Source organism: Rhyacophila brunnea, unplaced genomic scaffold (assembly GCF_057557595.1).
Source record: "Rhyacophila brunnea isolate RB1 unplaced genomic scaffold, BYU_Rbru_1.0 scaffold_8, whole genome shotgun sequence".
Taxonomy (NCBI): Eukaryota; Metazoa; Arthropoda; class Insecta; order Trichoptera; family Rhyacophilidae; genus Rhyacophila; species Rhyacophila brunnea.
Window position 1 is genome coordinate 15,372,327 of NW_028233350.1, and position 20,210 is coordinate 15,392,536.

At 33.2% G+C, this 20,210-nt stretch overlaps 1 protein-coding gene across 2 annotated transcripts in view; it reads right to left on the reverse strand.

The window, feature by feature from the left end:
- Nucleotides 1–20,210, reverse strand: part of LOC147063956 (protein kinase C-binding protein NELL2-like) — a 152,762-nt gene that overhangs the window by 4,287 nt on the left and 128,265 nt on the right. The window contains exons 7-15 of one of the 2 annotated variants that reach the window (XM_085958780.1): nt 20,088–20,181; nt 19,155–19,346; nt 18,125–18,244; nt 14,939–15,199; nt 13,295–13,531; nt 12,080–12,187; nt 9,016–9,311; nt 7,261–7,440; nt 4,538–4,558 (exon numbers count right to left, since the gene is read on the reverse strand). In XM_085958780.1, the coding sequence (XP_085814906.1) occupies nt 4,538–4,558; nt 7,261–7,440; nt 9,016–9,311; nt 12,080–12,187; nt 13,295–13,531; nt 14,939–15,199; nt 18,125–18,244; nt 19,155–19,346; nt 20,088–20,181 (1,509 nt within the window). Of the gene's footprint in view, nt 1–4,508; nt 4,559–7,260; nt 7,441–9,015; nt 9,312–12,079; nt 12,188–13,294; nt 13,532–14,938; nt 15,200–18,124; nt 18,245–19,154; nt 19,347–20,087; nt 20,182–20,210 lie in introns of both variants that reach the window. The other variant, XM_085958779.1, reaches the window with a different exon arrangement.

Consider the following 20,210-nt stretch of genomic DNA (forward strand, 5'->3'; position numbering starts at 1 on the left):
AATTTTACAAGAGTCACAAAAACGTTTTTGTTATGGTTTTCGGTCGAAGTTAAAATACAAAATAGACATAACCTTGAAGGGCATGATAATTAATAATTTGGTTTTTATTCTTAATCTGTTATTAATTATTGAGTTAATTAAAAAAAACACCAACAAAAATTATGGTTAAGTCGTTTTTCCCCTGTCACTTCCTTTTTTTAATTGCTAGCTAAATTTAGATAATAAATTGGCATTTGTAACTAACATCCTTTGGACACAGCGTGTATTTAGGCGTGTCCTATGTTATTATGCATTAAAACCTAGTTTGAAAAAAAGTGAGGGTTACGCCCTTTTTCCTTTCTAGTCTATATATACCTATCTATTAGAAATAATCTAATGGGTACGTTTCAGAAGTATTTCCAAATTATGTATAATCTAAGTAGAATAGTCTTAAAACTGTTATTTATTATTGAAATCAAACATAACCAAAACCCAAAACAATACTTTAAAATATATCCAACTGATACGAATAATGGGTGTTTAGTTATAGATATCTTTAACTAACACAATATTACACCAATACTGGTGTTTTTTCAACTTTCCATTACTATTTCAAATTCTCGAGGTTGTTCGACTGTATCAACCAAAATAACAATAATTTATGGAGGCAAACCTAAAAAGTGATCTATCTATAAGGAATGAAAGCAGTAATCCAATATTTTTTAACTTTTATTATATTATATCAAAAGGTATGGTAATATGAGGACATATTTTGTTTTGCCTGTCTTAAAATGGCCTTAAGATTTAAAACAAATTCTTTTGAAACCGGCGTAAATTTTTATTATAATAAGTATAGTGCAAGTGTGTGATAACATGAAAATCATGATAAGAACGCTAAAAAGCAGCAAACAATTTGATTTTTTATGAAAAGGTAGAATATATTATTATGTAATCGAACATTTAGCAAATAAATTTACCGGTGTTTTGGTGTTAAAAAAATGTGTTGCGATTAGATTAGTTCATTATATTATCTAAGTATCTGTTATTTACAAAGCAATTGAAGTTTAGTTTCATAGTCCTCAATCGGATCGATCTGAAGCATGCCACATTAAATAGTGCATCCAGTAAGTATAGCTAAATATTCAGAGAGTGTTGACGGGAAAAGCATGTGTGCATCGAATTATAATAGTACTTCATTGAAATGATGAATATTTTCAACTGTCGGTAAAAGCGATGGTAATTATTGATAAATTAAATTTTTGTGCTCTACCTACGTTAGATTACTGATGATTATGAAAAAGAGAGAGGTTGCCGGGCATCCATTTCGGTCCACTATAATCATTTTGCTATTTACAGAAAATTATATTCATTATCAAAAACAACCACCAATATAAATTACTAATTATAATCTGCACCATAATGGAGAAAAATTCTTCTACAACAAACTACAGATTCAATGTGGAAACTTGATTGTCAAAAATTCAAACAATAGAGACCAATTATTACGGTATTAAAAAAATGATGCAGAAAATACAATGAATAGATATATACTTAGATATGTGTGGTTTACCTAAAAATCTTGTTTGGAAATGTTTTCATCTATGAAAAAACATCTCTGGTCTGATGAATATTTTTTAATTATCGTAAATGACAGCTAAAAATAACTGAGAATGTTAACAAAATATAGAATTTTTTGTTTATATTTTATAGGATAAACTTGATATATTGTAATACCTACAGATAAAAATTCCGTAATGGCAATATTTCATGAAATACATTGTTAAAGTGTAAGGAAGAAGAACGGCATAAATTAAAATACGTATGTAGATCAAGATGGGACTGACAAAATAGTTGTTAATGCCATCTGTTGGTTAAGCTTCAACTCAACTATGAATAAGTATAACAATATTTACATTATTTACAACATTAATTGTTTATTGCACAATTGAAAAGACTAGGAAGACTACCTAATTGAATTCGCAGAATTATATTGAATTATTATTCTAGTGCTTCGCAGCTCTTATGTGTTGGATTCATTAATTTAGTTACAATGCATAATAGAAAAAAGGGTGAACCAAAATTTTATTTTGTTTTGAACAGAATTGGCTGGAAAAAGTTGGGTTGATTACGTTACGGGTGATTCGTCAATGTCGCGTTATTAAGGATGTGAATTATTATAAAACTGTTGTCAATTTTGTTACAATGCAAGTTTTAAGGGGGGACATGCTCGTCGAAGGTCAAAATTGAGTTTTTATTGTATTTTCAAACCATGATCCTGGACACTCCTTAAACGTTGTAGATAATCTATTTATATAATTTTGAAGCCTTATTATCCTGTATAGTTATTTTAAACATTTGATGACTGCATAAAGTATTTTTGTTACATAAAATAGTATTCTTTTAAACCTCTCGCTCTAATGTTTTAGAATATAGTCATATTTCGGTACATAACTGTGCAGTGGTGTTAAGATTTTTTACATTTATTAATTTTTAAACGCATTTATGAAACTATTAGTATAATTTATTACCAGATAATTTTTCTAAAATATTCACGATAAAAAATTATATTGATAATCTCTGTGATCCCAAATTTGACAAGAATTAGGCATTTTATTATTCAAAAAATCGGCAAGATTAACACATTTGAAGATGATTCTAAAGATAATTATTATAAGCTATGTCTTTGACTATTCAAGTGTGATAAACATCTTATGAATATTGATTGCTTTGTAATAATTATTGACCTAAGAATAAGATAGTGTTTTTTTGAAATACGCCATTTCTTTTGTCATTCCCCAGTGGTTAAGCTACAACATACGGCCGTAGCCATAAATTGACAAACTATAATTAAAGTAGAAAGTAAAATTATGTTAACGCGCGTGTTTGAACATGTACCTAACCGATTTATTTTTTATTTTTTTTTAAACGGTACATGTTCAAACACGCGCGTCAATATCATTTTACTCCCTACTTTAATTATAGTTTGTCAATTTATGGCTACGGCCGTATGTTGTAGCTTAATCACTGGGGAATGACAAAAGAAATGGCGTATTTAAAAAAAACACTACCCTATTCTTAGGTCAATAATTATTATAAAGCAATCATTATTGATAAGATGTTTATCATACTTGAATGGTCAAAGACATAGCTTATAATAATTATCTTTAGAATCATCTTCAAATGTGTTAATCTTGCCGATTTTTTTGAATAATATAATGCCTAATTCTTGTCAAATTTGGGATCACAGAGATTATCAATATAATTTTTTATCGTGAACATTTTAGAAAAATTATCTCACAATAAATTATACTAATGGTTTTATAAATGCGTTTAAAAAATAATAAATGTAAAAAATCTTAACACCACTGCACAGTTATGTACTGAAATATGACTATATTCTAAAACATTAGAGCGAGAGGTTTAAAAGAATACTATTTTATGTAACAAAAATACTTTATGCAGTCATCTAATGTTTAAAATAACTATAAAGGATAATAAGGCTTCAAAATTATATAAATAGATTATCTAGAACGTTTAAGGAGTGTCCAGGATCATGGTTTGAAAATACAATAAAAACTCAATTTTGACCTTCGACGAGCATGTCCCCCCTTAACATATTATGAATTCTGAAAAGTTAACAAAATTAATGATAGGGTATTACAGATTGTTGTACCTACTTCTACCTCGTTCGTACCTACTCACTGCGGTAGTGAAGACATTTAATAAACACTACGGCATTACAAAACAATAATTGTGTATTGACCACGTTATTGTGTCACCACAAACTTCCAACATTGTCTGAGGTCAATTCTCTTTAAATTCAGATTTTCATCATAATTTACATTCATACGAAAAATATTCATACCAATGGTAAATATTCTTCCAGATGGAACCTTTTATTTCTCAATAAAAATCACTGAAGCGAGTTCAGTTTGACGCAAGTGCTATTTGTTGTATGCAAGGGAATATTTCCCGGTTTGAGAATTTGTACCAAAAATCAGTACAGTGTTCCCAGAGGTCCTTTTTTGCCTCGTTGCAATATGTTTACGCTCTATCTCTACACAAGATAATTTTCTTCAATACCTTTGACCCACACCGACTACATGATATTATTATATTATAATATACAGAGGCATTTATAAATTATTTTAATATTACTACAATATCTCTTCTTGTTGATCTACTTTAATGAAGTATTTCATGAAATAACGCATTATACACTGTAACAGTGACATACTATGTATTTGTAACAGGTAATTAATTACCTACTTGTGAATATATAATTGCTTTTTTTACTGTTTCTTCAATGAAATAGGTATTGATCATTTTTTTATATTTATTATGTACCATCAAAATATTATTAGAAGTGGACACTGATAAACGCATAAATAATTCAACTCCTTGTTGTGTTGTAAGTATTAGATACTTGGAAAAATAAATAATAACCCTTTAGAGACTTATCGTTCATGCTGCAAAATAAGAAATAAATGTGAAAGAGATTTGTGGACAAAGAAGAGTGAGGTGGTTACCGATGCACACAACACGCGGTATTGCTCACCAATGTTGCGCAGTACGCCATCTGAGAACACACAGATAAAGATAAACATTAGGACCGTGTATTCATAATCATATCATGTCATCACATTGACACCTCCTACGTATAAGGCCGGAACTGCAAAATGGTTACTTTTCAGTAGTACGATTTCTATACATTTTAATGACACCATAACGTTTACATACTGGAGTCGCATTTTTAGTAATGCTTATTAAATATTGAATTTTTGCTTTTTTTTCAATATCAATCAATGTCTTTAATATCAATCTCTATATTTAAAATTATTTAATAAAAGCAATTAAATCAAAGTAGCCAAAAATGCAGTTACAACCTTTTACGTAGGAGGTGTCGACATAATATGAGGCTTTTGGAAGCAAAAGCAACAGAGGTTCACGTGGTTCCATTGGACTTTATCACCTTTACTTTCAATAGACACAAAATATTATTATTGCTTTTTCAGTCACCAATTGAGGAGCTCGGTAGAGGAGAGAGGCTATAGAAGTTTTGAGAAAAAACCCATATAAACCTTTTAATGTGTCTATGTTCGGCATTGGCGAACGAATGGTCAGGTTAGCCGAATGTGAATGGGGCAAAAGGGCACACCCTTTCTTATCTAGATACGTGTGACAGTGATAGCTCGCTTCGTGGAATCATACTCATACATAACATTTGAAAAGGATGTAATCCCTTTAATGATAAAATCATTTTGTTTAGAAATGAAATCTATTCCACATACGTGTTCAAAATTATCTGTTGAAATATACCTAATTATTTAATTACATTTTTATTCATAAAATTTCTTTTGGTAGTAGGTACCTACATGATGATGCTTGTTACCAATTTATATACATACTAGTGCCCCCCTGTTAGTGAAGGTTTTAGATCAATAGGATGAATAAAAAAAACTGTCATCTGAATAAAAATCAGTAGCCATCTTGAATGAATGAATAATGATGACCGATCTGTAGAAGAAAGACGAATGAGTATGTTTACATTTTTACCAGTAGCGGCATCTGTAGTGGTCAAATTAAAATTATTTTTGGTGACATGGTAAAGAGGGTATCAAGAATTATTAGAGAACACGAACATAGTAAAATTCTACACTTTTACTTGCGCCCTTCCTCGACCCGGCTCCTTTATTTTTTAGAAACATTCATGGCTTGTAAATATTCAACTCAACAGAATGTAGTTAAATTTAATAGTACACTCTCCACCACATAAATCTGGTGAATAATTATGGTTTTTAGATCAGTTTTAATGTTAGATTGATGGGTAAATAATAACAATCATAATACCATCTATATTCGTTTGACAATAACCTCTGTACGACAACTCATTATGTCTAGTCCAGAACAAGAACATCAGTACATAAACTATATATTTTCCAACAGAAGCAAAATACAAACAATGGATATTTTAATAATGTTCTTATAGACATGTTGGTAAATAGTCTTAAAATAATGTTCATTTATTCACGCACAGATGATTCTTAGTTTGGACTAGGACATTTATCAAAAAATAATAGGTGGGTACGATGCAACTTAATGTTAAGGATATAAACTGGGGGGTGGATGTATACAGATATATTTATATGAAAGAGCAGGGGATTCATAGTTTCCTTCAGTCAATGTGTCTTAATTCCATTTCAAAGGCTAATAAGGACCAGCAACATATTTATGATGAAGCACCAATAAGGTTTTTAAATTAATATATTTCAGACAAGTGGAACATTTCACGTTTACCTAACCATTTGATAATTCATTATTTACTCTTACTAGTGGTTTATAATAAAGGCAGCCTTCTTCCCAATGTTCCCATGATCGTCTCTCTCCCCCATGCTACATTCAATGAAGGTTTATAATTAGAATGAAATTTTTGTCACCTTTAAACTCAGAACGACTTCGAATCAACAATGAAAAAGTAACCTCAACTAGGTAGGTATTGGATAAGAATGGTATTAAAATTATTTCAAGTTCCTAATTTCATTGGTTAAGTGGTGATTTTACTTATGCAATCATCGCAAGTGATGATCGCAGTGGTGTTTTCGCTTATGGGATGATTGCTTGAGAATCTCGACTGTCATTTTTATTTATTTTTGTTTTGTATTTATTTTTGTTTTGTATTTAGTTTTGAATGTACACATTCAATTCGGCTGCAATCATTGCATGCGATCTGCATAAGTAAAATCACCACTTTATAAATTTTACTTTATTTTAATTTAACGTTTGTTTTCATAGAAGAATGATGCCTGATTATTGTCACTGTCTGATTACACTCAGTAATAAATATTGAAATGGCCTAGACATCGGTTTATGAAAATTGACATCTCATTTCACTGTATTGTCAAAAATGCCAACAATATAATTTAAATCAAATCGTGTGACACACATATTAATTGTTATAGTTATATTTTATATTATCATTGATATACAATATACATAATCAAAGCAAAAACTGAACTAAACAAAATAAATTTATTTATTATGTTATGTATTCTATATTAATTATTGTTATGGTTATTTAAAGTATGAGACCAGTTATCCCCGTTTAATACTAAGCAAATAGTATCATGATACCATTTTCCATTGAGCGGTTACAGAGGAGTAACGGACTGTATGGAAGCTTTCACATTACACTTCGTGAACGATGGTTACGTGATAATGTTCGCTGCTTGTGAAACAGAGGTCAATTAGGTGAGTATGAAAGAGTCGGAGTGAATAGATTACCTGGCAGTCTGGTGCTGTATGATGTGCGGCCTGAGGACAAGGAGTGGAAGAGTTGGCCGAGCACAGCGTCTCGGCCACTTCCGACCGACCAAAATGGCCATTGGGTCCGCAGCAAGCTCCTTCATGAACCGAATTTTCTCCCACCGGACACTCCAACTCCCAACAGTCTACTTCACCCAGCTGAAAAAAATATTAACACAAAGGTAACATACTGATTTGATGTACAATGATTCCAAAAATATAACAAATTAGAAAAAATACAAAATCTGAAAAACCTATTAGAAAAAATCATTACGAGTACGATTTGAACTCACATCTTTCACTGTCCGAGTGAGTGCTCATATCCTCTAAGATACTGATCTGTCTTTGAATCATGCGAATAATATGTTAACTGAGGTTTTCAAATGCCACTTAAGGAAATACCAGGTTTTGTAATTAATCAAGGTTGTTTGCACCAAATCCATATGTCCAACTTCCTATCTTACGTTACCAGCTATTTGAATAATAATACTCGTGCATGTGTAAGTGACACCGGACAGTTAAGTGGAGTATCCATGTCAGTGTTTTACAATCCGTATGCACAAAAAGTACGTACAAAACCGGGAACGCATATGAACGGGGTGGTTCAAAATAATATCGACCATTCATGCAACAAATTCGTGCCCACCGTGTGTTGATATCATATGTGTATAATATGTGAGAGTGTGGGAGGAACCTAACATCAGCAACAATGATAACTTCAAGATCGACATTAGTGTCTGTGATCCCACACTTTTGCCATTCCTACCCATCCATACAGTCCATTAATTTACAACCTACTATAGTTATATTACTATAGTGGAACGATTTAACCTTGAGCCATTATGCGATTTCTTTTTTTTCTGTCAAAGCTATCAAACTTCATGCTAATCTGGTATGTTGATACCATGAATATAAATGGCGTCAGGTGTTCATATCTTCAAAGAAGTATCACAATTTCAGTGGGTGACAATAATTGTGAATGAAATGAAATGGGAAGATGTCGAGCAGGGCTAGTCAATCTCGTCCCTACCGCCCACTAGTGGGCGTTCCAGTTTTCATGGTGGACGGTAGGGGAAGGAAAACATCTAGGTACAAGTCTCTATTCATCATTGACTACAATAATTCGTGCCGCAAACAAGATCAAATCCAATTAAAAAAATTATAGAATGTTTTGACAGCTTTGCCAGGACAATAATGATGCAAAGTATAAATAAAAAGATAGACTTATAATAAATAGAGATAGAAAAAGATTTTTTCTGCCAAACTTAGGCGAAAGTCTGATATTAAGTGTTTGGCTAGTAATTATTATTACTTGCTGTAACTCTGCTTTATAAATTTTATGAAGTAAAGTTACTTCCCTACTTTATAATTGACCTTTAGTGCCCATACGCACTTGCGGCGGCCTGCCGCATATCGCACTTTGCATACAAAAAACGATAGGCCACAGGCTGCCGCAAGTGCGTATGGGCACTTACTGTGGAACCGGTGGGCGGTTAGAAAATTTTACTACCAACAGAGATATTATGAAAGTGGATGGTAGGTATAAAAATTTTGACTACCCCTGATGTATAGGATAGTTTTTAACTATAAAAATACACACACATGTAACAGGATATAGCTAAGACGAAGAAAGGTTTCATATTTCCAATTACTTTTAATGATTGACGATTGCTCACAAGTCACCGAGAATATTAGTGTAATTTAGTAATAATAGTTGAATGTCTTTGGCCTCACCAGACACTCGCACGTCTGACACTGATAAACCCATCTCTCGCCGCTGTGGAAAACGACATGATGCAGCTCCTGGTGGTGGCAGTCGTTGGCCGGGTCGCATTGCGGGCAACACGCCGGCGGGGGTTTGGGCAAAGAGGGAGGTCTCGCCGATCGCCCCGGCGTCAGGGGCTTCGAAGAGCATTCACAGCTTCCTGTCTCACATTTCACGACACCCAGTGAGCAGGAACAATATCGACAGCCTCCACCTTCAACCCATTCTGATCCTTCCGATACTTCTACTCCTGTATGCATACAACCTGAAAACATAACGGTACATATATTAAATTTGATTTTAAAATAAAACAGTAAGGAATAATCATTTAATTTGTTTACTTTGTTTATTTTAATACATTACTGATAATACAAATTATTTAGATGATTTTTTTTAAACAAACAAAAAAATACAGTAACAATATCAACAAATGCAGTAAGAAAGTGTCTACTGAATGCGCTAAACAGACCCTATTTTATTTTAAGTAATCAGAAAATGATGTCTATCTAAGTTTACTAGTAAGTGGAATACATATAAAACTGAACCAATATGGTTGAAACACTTTTAACCGGTTTTATGCCTTCAGCAAGTTTTCTCACTCTATGAGGCCGTGATCGACGTGCTACACATACGAGTTATCTCGTCTGACTTTAATCTCAAATTACTAGCCACTGTCGATTGATTTGCATAATCAAAAAAATTAAACACACAGTGACATCTGTTTGAATGATTATTTTGAAATACTAAGCCACAAATTATCGGTATTACAGCGATTTTAGTAAAGCTTCACTCTATTCAATGTGTGTCGTTAAAAATCTGCCCATAGTAATATCGTGAGGCATAGAAAAGGACACTTTTTTTTGAATACTCAGGAATGACAGTAACATAGTGGTTTAATAAATCCTCCAGTGCACAAGAAGTAGCTGAGACTAATGTGTTTATTGTTTAAGGCAGCGGTTTCCAAAATTATTTTTTATACCATAATATCTACAAATAAATAAAAGTTCATATCTTAACGTAACAGTGAAAATTCAGTGCATGAATGTTTATTTTAATATATAATACATATATTTAAATCCTATTAAAAAAATATTTGGAGCGGAGAAATTTAAAAATGGCGCTTTTGCAAACGCTCTGTTTCGGTAATGCACAAAACGACCGCTGGTTGCATGAAAACAATAACCTCAAATTTAAATGTCACTCGTAGCTAAAGTGTCAACTGAAGCGTGTAGGCAGGGTGTGATATTTTTTTTTAAATTGTTTTTGACGTGATTTCTTTAATATAATATAACAATAATACATGTCTCCACTTTTAAATGATTTCTACGCCAGATATATTGAAGCAAACAAAAATCTATTTCCTGAGTTCTTGGTTAGTTTGTTAATGCATTTTTCATATAATTTTATTAATAGTAAAAAAAGTCGCCTGCGGCGCTGCTTTGTTTCAGGGCTATTAAATATTTTTAATATATGGGTGAAAGATCCTGGCCTGTGGGCCCTATTCACTATGTGGAGCTCATGATAGAATCCATTAATTTTTGTCAATGAACGATGATGAATTTGGTTGACTTCTTTTAAAATTGATTGTGGTAATAAACAAGCTCATTCGTCGCATGAAAAAAAATTAATTAAAAAATGAATTTGATATAAGTAAGTAGTAAAAACTTGTGTGTTAAAAAAGTGTCTGTATTATTTAATGAAATAAAGGAAGGGAGGCGCCAAGATTAGATTTTTTTTAAAGGGAGGCGTAGTAACATAAAGGTTGGAGACCATTGGTTTAAGGCGATTATCATTTATACTATTTACATTGCACATGTTATATCATCTTGTTTCACTCTAAGACTAGGGAATCCAATCCCGGGATCCCGAATCCCGGGATCCCGAGCTATTTTCGACACCTATGAATCCCGGGATTGATAAACATAATCCCGGGATTTCGGGATTGATTTTTTTATCAATTTTTATGGAAAATATAACAGAAAAAATACTTTTAATACAAAATAACTACATTAGAAATAAACTGAGTTTGAATGAAGTTTGATGTGTAGGTTGCCGATTCATTTTATTTTTTCACATAAATTATTAAAAATGAGAAAGATTGGTAAAAAAACAATGCTTCGCACTTTTAACAAAGTAATTACACCATGATATCATACGTTTTACGGCAGTTTCATATTTGGCTGACTAATTAGATTTATGAAGCGGAAAGGCCATAAGTACGCCATGCTTATTTGCTTCACTATTTTAAATCTCGCTGATCCATTCATTATGTCTTTACTATCAGAAACAGCAATCTCATATTAAATGCACATTATTATTTATATTACAATATTATTTACTCCATTAAACTTGTGTATTTCCAAGATTGAACGTATACAATATTAAGGTGACGCATCAGTGAAACGCCAAATAATTTTCAACTGTACGCGCGACGAAATTTTGGACTCGCTGCCATTCACTGAGAGAATGTTGACCCAGGAGCACGTCACTTTGCTGCGTGATGGCGACGGGTCAATTAATTCTAAAATCGTGTAAAGATGACTAAAAACGTTACCCATTTACTTTAAAAAGAAAACATGTCAATGAATATATTATTATTGTTACTAATAGAACAATAAACAGAACATAAAATGGACGTATGTTGGATTTATATGACAATTAATATTTCGTTTGACAGGCGTCATTTTCACCCGCCACCCGCAATCCGCGCATCGCCTAGCGACGATCTTTTTAGACCGTGGCTCAACTAATGCATGGCCTTAACAATAAATGTCTTAAATAGTAAAAATTATACTAGATTTATTTTTGACCAATTTTATCAATGTTATTTGTAAATATAATAATTTTATATTAACAATGGAAAAAATGCCAATCCCGGGACCAGTCCCGGAATCCCGGGATTGTCAAATTGTAATCCCGAAATCCCGGGATCAGAATTTTGGCTCGGGATTGGATTCCCTATCTAAGACAAAGACTCTTTCTTCACAAAATATCGAACCTTAGATATCATAATAGTTAATAGTGATAACTTACTCAGTTTGCATTCTGGAGTAGAGCACACACATTTAAATGAGCCATCAGTGTTAACACACTGTGCAGTTTGGTGACACGTGTGTAATCCTTCTAAGCATTCATCGATATCTGAAAAAAATATAATAAGTAAGTACCACGTAATTAGAAATTTGAGTTCAAATTACGAATTACATGCTCACTGGCTAGGTTGACTATAGATCAGGGTTGGCGAGCCTTTTTATGTAGGCGTGCCAAAATTTCCCAAATATTATTTTTCGACTGTCTGATGATCCGAGCAGTTTTTCATGGGAAAAAATAGTTTTTCAGAATGTTATTAAAAAAATGATGATGTGCTGTGTGATACCACTCACAGAATATAGTACAGATAATATAGTTTTCACCTTTTTCAATTAGGTACGCCATAAATTTTGGTCAACCAATTTTAAAACTGTCTGCCAGAATTACTACTACTAGCTCCACCAAGTTTTTGTTTCTTATTTGGTGCAGCCACTTTTGAGGATAGAAATGATTTTTTTTTGTTACTGTAATAATTAGTTTGGTTCTTTTCGCACAAATTGACACCAGAATTGCTACAATAAGACGAGGAATTCCCTCGCTACAGTGGTCTCAAGCATTGTAAATCGATCAAAATCAGAACTTCGCGGCGCGGTTTTCCCCGCTGCCTGATGAAGTCAGTGCGATAATATTATATGGAACGCAAAATGCCTAAGAACCGACCTATGCAAATTTATATATTTATATTAAAGGTAGGTAATGCTTATTCTTGAATAGTGTTTGCCTGCTATTTTTTATAGAATGCGATCGCTCATGTATTATTATTATAAGTATTTTTTTTCCTTCAAACGCGTGCCATGCAAAATCATTTTGCGTGCCACTGGTGGCACATGTGCCATAGGTTCGCCACCACTGCTATATATGCTTTACCTCCATTACCTGGTGCGTTTCCATACCCTTTCAGGCGTAGGTACAGAGTTGCGCTAGGAACGACACAGGAAAAACCTGATTATGAATAGAGTGCAGGATTTCTAGTTTTACTTTCTTATTACTGCTACGATGTCACAAATTTACTAAAAGGTAAATAATTTCCTTACCACAGAAACCTAGTGGCAATATGCTGAGGCAATTTGCTCATCTCCATGCACCACTTAATGTATGGAATGAACGAATATTTTGTAGGTTGATAATATGTTATTGTATCATTATATTAAACTATACCTTGGCAAGCCGTAGCTTGTGATTCTCCAAGTAAGACGGAGCGGTAGCCCGCCTTACATTTGCAGTAGTACCAACCGGGCATGTTGACACAGTTGGCGGTTGATGGGCATTGGTGGGTGTTGGTGGTGCACTCGTCCAAGTCTCGCTCACAGTGTTGCCCCGTAAAACCTGGACGACACTGGCAGTTGTCGGGCGATTCGCATGTGCCCCCGTTCAAGCACCCTCCCACACAAATTGCTGAAAGATTGTTATAAAAATAAATCTATAAATATTTTAACATGCAAACAATTTAAAAAAAAATATATAATTCGTAGTATTTGTGTTGTCACTATGTAAGGCCGCACCAAGGGTGACTGCCATCCGGATGCCAGATTAAAATTGCCATTGACAGGCAAAAAACTCTAGTGAAATAATGTTTGAAAAAACTGGTGATAGATCCAATGGTAGAGGTCCCAAGTCATTGAGCATGTTGTATGCCTTCTCTGGAGGACTCTGCTGTCTACCAAACCGATAAAAATGCACTGACATGGATTGAGGAATTACTGGTGTCTCTGTAGTCTCAGAAAGTCTCAAGTTATATCTGCATGTGAAAGGAAAATGGAAATAAGTCTAAAATCACTATTTTTCAGAAGATTTAAAATTTAATAAACTATTGAGTTTTGGATAACTATAATATAGTATGTTTCTGTGAGGAATTTAGTAATTCAAGGATTGATACGACTCCTTTCTTATTTATGATTAACCATAATTTGGCATATTCATCCCATTTGTAAGACTTATCCTCATTTTCCTTTAGCTCACAGATAGTATGTATATTATGTACCTACGTATAACCAGTTTTGACATTTAGATGGTAATCTGTTTCCAGTTTTGTACCATATTTCATGTGTATAATATTATGTATTTAAATATAATGTCATTGAAATTTATAAATCATATTATTCTCAATTTAATTGATCACCAATAAAATTAAATAAATGTCTTGTTTGTGGTATTATTTCTCAATATTGATGTTATTATAATAATTATTACGTAATAAGGCCATGCACTTATTTACTGTAAGTAAGCTTGTGTCAGTCTTGCGATAAGAAAATGTCATCTTTGATGTCATTGAATATTTTATTTTTGCTTTACTGATTTATCAATTTGTAAACATTAATAATTATTGTGCGCACATTAATTAAAGTGACACAGAATAAAACAGTATATTTCATATTCTGTGAACATAACCAATTTCTGTCTTATAAGAATTATGTAAATTTATCCATTATATCATTGGTCAGAGATGACTTTGACAAAAATGGATGGAATGTAGCTGGTGTTGGCAGTGTCTTAAAATACAAATCGTGATAATATAATAATATGTGTAAATATTACAAGTCTTTACATAAATTAAATAATATGAATGTGTAGATTTTCAAACTTCCATCTTTTTTTTAAGTACCGACTGATGTCTCGTCTTTGAAGGTTGGTCAAAGTGATCTTCACCTTTAAGATGCTGACCGAAACGACGAGTTTACATCTAATGTTGAGTTCTTATGAAACCATAATTGTTTTACAATGATTTCAAACTATACTTATTTGTAAATATCAACAACAATTATCTTATAATGATAGATTGTAGTACTAGAGTACTTTACTTACGTTTACAGTCATAGCCGTCTCCATGAAATCCCTGAACGCACTGGCAAGAGTAGGATCCGGCGGTATTGATGCAGTGAGCTGAGGCGGAGCAGCGATGGTTTCCCGATTCGCACTCGTCCACTTCTATACAGTTGTATTTGTCGGAGCGCGCATACCCCTCTTCACACTGACAAACGTACGAACCAACAATGTTGGTGCAGCGAGTGTGAAGGTGGCAGTGGTGCCCCCACAGCCCTCCCGCTGATAGACATTCGTCCACGTCTGAAAATAACAGCAAATTATTAACGGTATATTCTGCTTCCACCTAAATTCTGAAGTGGATAATGGTTACTAACTTAAAACATGCTCGGTTATAAAATGATGACATGTTACGCAAAGTGGAGTAACTGCTAAACAGTTTTTTTCGAAAACTATTCGATTGTAATTATTGTCAGGTGATAACTGACCTTTCCAGAAGCAAAAATACGCTTCTTAATATTATACTACGACATTCACATTTAAAAAGTGTAGTAAGTACATCTGACCCTATCAAGGAGCTTATTTGCAGTATCTAGTTTTTAATAGAATTACCATTATTTTCTTTCTTACCAAAAGAATTTTTCTTTATAAAAACAGATATACTACAATGCAAAAACTAATTACATCTATTATCTATGAAGTTTTCTTTATACGCCGTTTACACATGGATTTACTGCTGACAGTATGTATTATCGCGGCCATAACAAGAAAATGCATGCGTAAACATGTATTATCCTGCAAGTAGCAAGATAGCATTCATGAATCAAAAAAGTTTGGAAGCATCTGAATTTTCACGTGACAGTTGGGGTTTGTTCGATATCTGCACCTGTGCAGTAGAATGATAGTGGCGAACCTGCTGGAAAAAAAACGAACTACACTGCGCAGACTCATTTTGAGGTTAACCGATTATCACAACTGTCAAATAGTACCATAAAATGACAACATTGCTTCTTGTTTACTCTTGAAGAATGAGATTGGCGAGACAGTCAACACTTTTACATGTAAACAGTTATTATCGTGATACTTTAAAATACACACTATTGGTGCAAGTAAATCTATGCACGTGTACAGGCGCTATTATGGATTTACTATGGCATTTTTTTTCGTTATTGGTGTTTTTAAATGTAAATTACTTATATTTTCAATCTTTTTCATGGGTCCACCTCCAACTGAGACAAAAGTGATGAACTATAAAATTACGTTCTGTTAATTAAAAAATGATATCTTTTCAAAAGATTCAGCGTTTACTTGATGGAAATAGTTTACAAAATGATACAAATTGAAATATAAATTTAGTACAGTGACGCAAGATGTGTATAAAGTAATAGCTGTTAAAAGCATGTTTTCTTGAATTATTTGTAAATACTAAACCAACAGACTCTATAAAATATAAGTTAACTGCATGTAGGTAATGGTATAATCAGATAATATTAATAAAAATATAAGTTTTGGTATTTCAAACCATCTATCCCCATCATCTGAAATATGCTAGAGCCGCGACTAATAATATCACTCAAAATGTTATCGTGACTCGCATGACACGATCACCTGCTTCACACCACATCACATATAGTGCTAAATTGCTGGACGTGCTGGATTAGTGAGATTCTACTCTGACGACTATCAGATGTTTTGCAACACATTTATGTATAGACACAAGAATTAAATATTTTGTCTGCAACTGTTTTCTTTGTTCAAAAATTATTGAAAGTTTCTTTTCAAAGTCTAACTATGACAACCCTTCAATTTCCTTTTTTATAAAAGTAACTCTTAAGCCGCTTAAGTTGACACGATCCGAGTACATTTGGACCGAGCGCACTCGTACGAGACAGTTTCACACTAATTACTCCTATACGAGCTACTCGGACCGTGTCCTACTCTTCCAAGCTAGCTAGTATAGGAGTAATTAGTATGAGGCTGTCTCGTACGAGTGCGCGCGGTCAGAGTGTACTCGGATCGTGTCAACGTGGCTTTAGCAAGGGCACTGTTAGGATGAAGAGCACAATCCAGTTAATTATTCTTTAATCCTTTTGAAAGATTGAGACTGAATTTTTCTTTATATATTTCTCCATTATTCAAAGGAGTAGGTTTTAATTGATAGTGGCATGTGGTTTGAAATAAAAAAAAGATCAGGAAACTTAAAAAAAATGTATTTCATAAAATATTATTAATGGCAACACTTACAGCTAATTTAATATCTGACAGGTTATTGTGCAAATTCAAATCAGTATGGTCAAATTTACATAACTATTGAATGTAATTATTTTTCAATCAATATTAGAAAAAATATATTTATTTACAAATATTATATTCTTTTTAACACTACAGCAGGCCAAGAGGCCTAATAACAGTAGAGTAGTGAAACATAAGTGAAAATAGTAACAGAAGAGAAAGAATTACAAACACATAGGCTACATATTGTGACCTCACCGAGATGAAACCCGGTGCCCCTGGATGAAAGGCTAACACAGGACTACGAGGATTTAGATTCAGTTGGTAAACCCAATGGGTTGAGCAAATAACCAATTCTTGTAAATAATTATTACTGATTCACAAAGAGACTTGTTTTATGTAGGTATTGGTTGTTAGTTCATCACACTAACATTTGGGTGCAATGTAAATTTGTTCCTGTAGCTCATTAGCTGTAGGATTTAAGCCCGGGACCCATGTAACAAAAAGATACCATCTTAGCCTGTGTTTCATGGTGGGTGGAACCAAAAAAGTGAAAAAAAAATATTAAATTATTTTGAAATGAATTCTTGAACGTATTAAATATTGTATACGTAAATCATTCTACAGTGGCACCATAGGCAATTCAAATTCAAATTTATTTATTTTACATATAATCAACATAACAAATTATAAATTTAAAGCGTTCACGACATGACATAAAATAAGTGAAGAATTTTTAAAATAAAAATACAGAGAAATGTGAGTTAATAATACAATAAGTAATAAGATAAGAAATAAAATAAGAAAAGAAATAAAATTCGCGAGTGTATTGAATTGCTTGCGACAATGCCTGTTTCAATGCTAACAAACAATACCACTACAACTGCAAGCCGCGTTTGCCGTACCCATGGTGCCACTGTATAATGATTTACCTATAATAATTATAATAAAATTTAACGAGTTATGGCAGTGTGTCATTTTGCTTGTAATCAATACCTTCGCAGGAAATTCCATCCCCTTGGAAGCCCTGGTTACATTTACAAGTATATTCAGTATTTAGGTTCATGCAGGTTGCATTCTCATGACAGGAGTGGCCCAGGCTGCAGTAGTCAACACCTGAAAATCAAACGGAAAAATATTAAATCACACAGTTAAGTCTCATCAAGTTTTGTAGAAGTCGGAGATCATAAACTATGGCTTCAACGAAATGATATTATCATAGTTGAATTGGTGCTCACTGATTTTGAAAGCTTTTTTTTTTGATTTCTAGTTACATATTTTGGAACTTGACAACACTACTTTTTTCTAGAGTTTATGTTTCCTCTTATTCAACAGGACCCAATGACTAAGGATCATGAGCCGTGACCCTGATGATTCGGACATCTGAGAGTCTTCTCTACAGCTTGCCTCTACACCCATCGGCGATCAGTGGCAGTCAGAGCCTGTCAGTGGAAAACACTTGACAGTATTGATTTGGTCTCTATCTCAAGGGAATTAATACCATGAGTATTACCAGGTTGCCATGTTCCATTATCCCTGTGGACAATATGACAAAAAATTTAAAGAGTCCAGTGCAGGCAAACCGAGGAATCTGTCTCGAATCTAGAGTTCACTGGTGATAGAATTGTTTGTTTGTTTAGCAATCCACTTACAGCACCATATTTCAAATGCATCTACTCTCTGTCTTTCTCTTACATTTACCGTAGAAGTCTTGAAGGTGGTGTACAAATTGGCAAGACAAGACATGTTACTATACGCATGTTAATGTTTTTATACTTCCAAATTGATGACAGCTTCGACTTACCGTTTTTAATGCCGATGTTATTCTAATTCTAATGCCACTCTAGCATCTACATTTGTCAGAGAAATCTGATTGCTCGATATGAGATAAAAATGTTTGGTGACCACATCTAAATTTTCCAGTAGCAGACGGTGCTGCTGCATAGTATTTTTACAATATATAAATATCAGTTATCGTCTCGGAGTTTATGTTTAATACGATTTAAACTTTAAATGTTGTTCATACCTGGGCAAAATTTACAACATTCTCCGGGAACAGAGAATTGGTCTGTAGGTCTGCAAGGCAGAGCGGGGCATTTTTTTTCAGGGTCTATCCTTGTGCAGCCCATACTGCCATCTCGGCACTCGCACTCAACGCACTGCTTCAGGGAGACTTGGTCTCCGTGTTCGTATAAAACTCCCTTCAAAAAACATTGTTCTGGAAGACAAAAATAAAATATATTGAGCAATTAAATATTATAAATTTAGTGTATTTCCTTTTTCCCATTTGGGTGAATTATGTTGACGGACCTTTTTTACAAGGAATAGTTATTAGCTGTTCCCGCAACCTTTACAGTAGATCGAGTGCATTTTGAAAACAAATAATCCAGTATATCGGCTATTTTCAAAATGTGTTTGCCGCTGTATTCCACATAACCGGCTTGTACCGTTTCTTCTTATGCTGTCACATTGCGTTACTGTACTAGTTTCACAATATGATAGTATTTTAAAATAAAAATGCTATAATGGCTACATATTATAAAGAGATTTATAAATAAGTATTTCTTTATGAATATTTGATATTTCTTTTGTTGATGATTCTAGGAATAACTAAAATATGAAGTGGATGAGGTACATTTATTATGTAACTGAAATTTAGAATATTTAAAAACGTGATGTTTGTATTGCTACTTTAAAAAAAAAACTTTATTCATATTGACTGAACTGATGACACCGATGGCTCTAATTTGGAACACAAGAGCATTTCTATATTATATGTTGAAAAGATATATCCACAGGAATGGAACCCCATTATTATAATATTTACTATAACAAATAAAAGAGAAACAGATGGCAATTAATACAAAGAATAAAATAAACAATTTAACTGTTCACCACCAATGTGAAATTTGATTGAACGCTTTGAATATTAATTACAAAAATATGAGGGGGAAAATACTCAGGCATGTTGGGCAGCATTCTCCAGGGTGAAGAACAGGATTCCGGCAATCAGGTGGTGAGCATTCAACAGGTCTACACGATATTTCACCATGCTGAAAGTGGGAACAATAAGAATACCGAT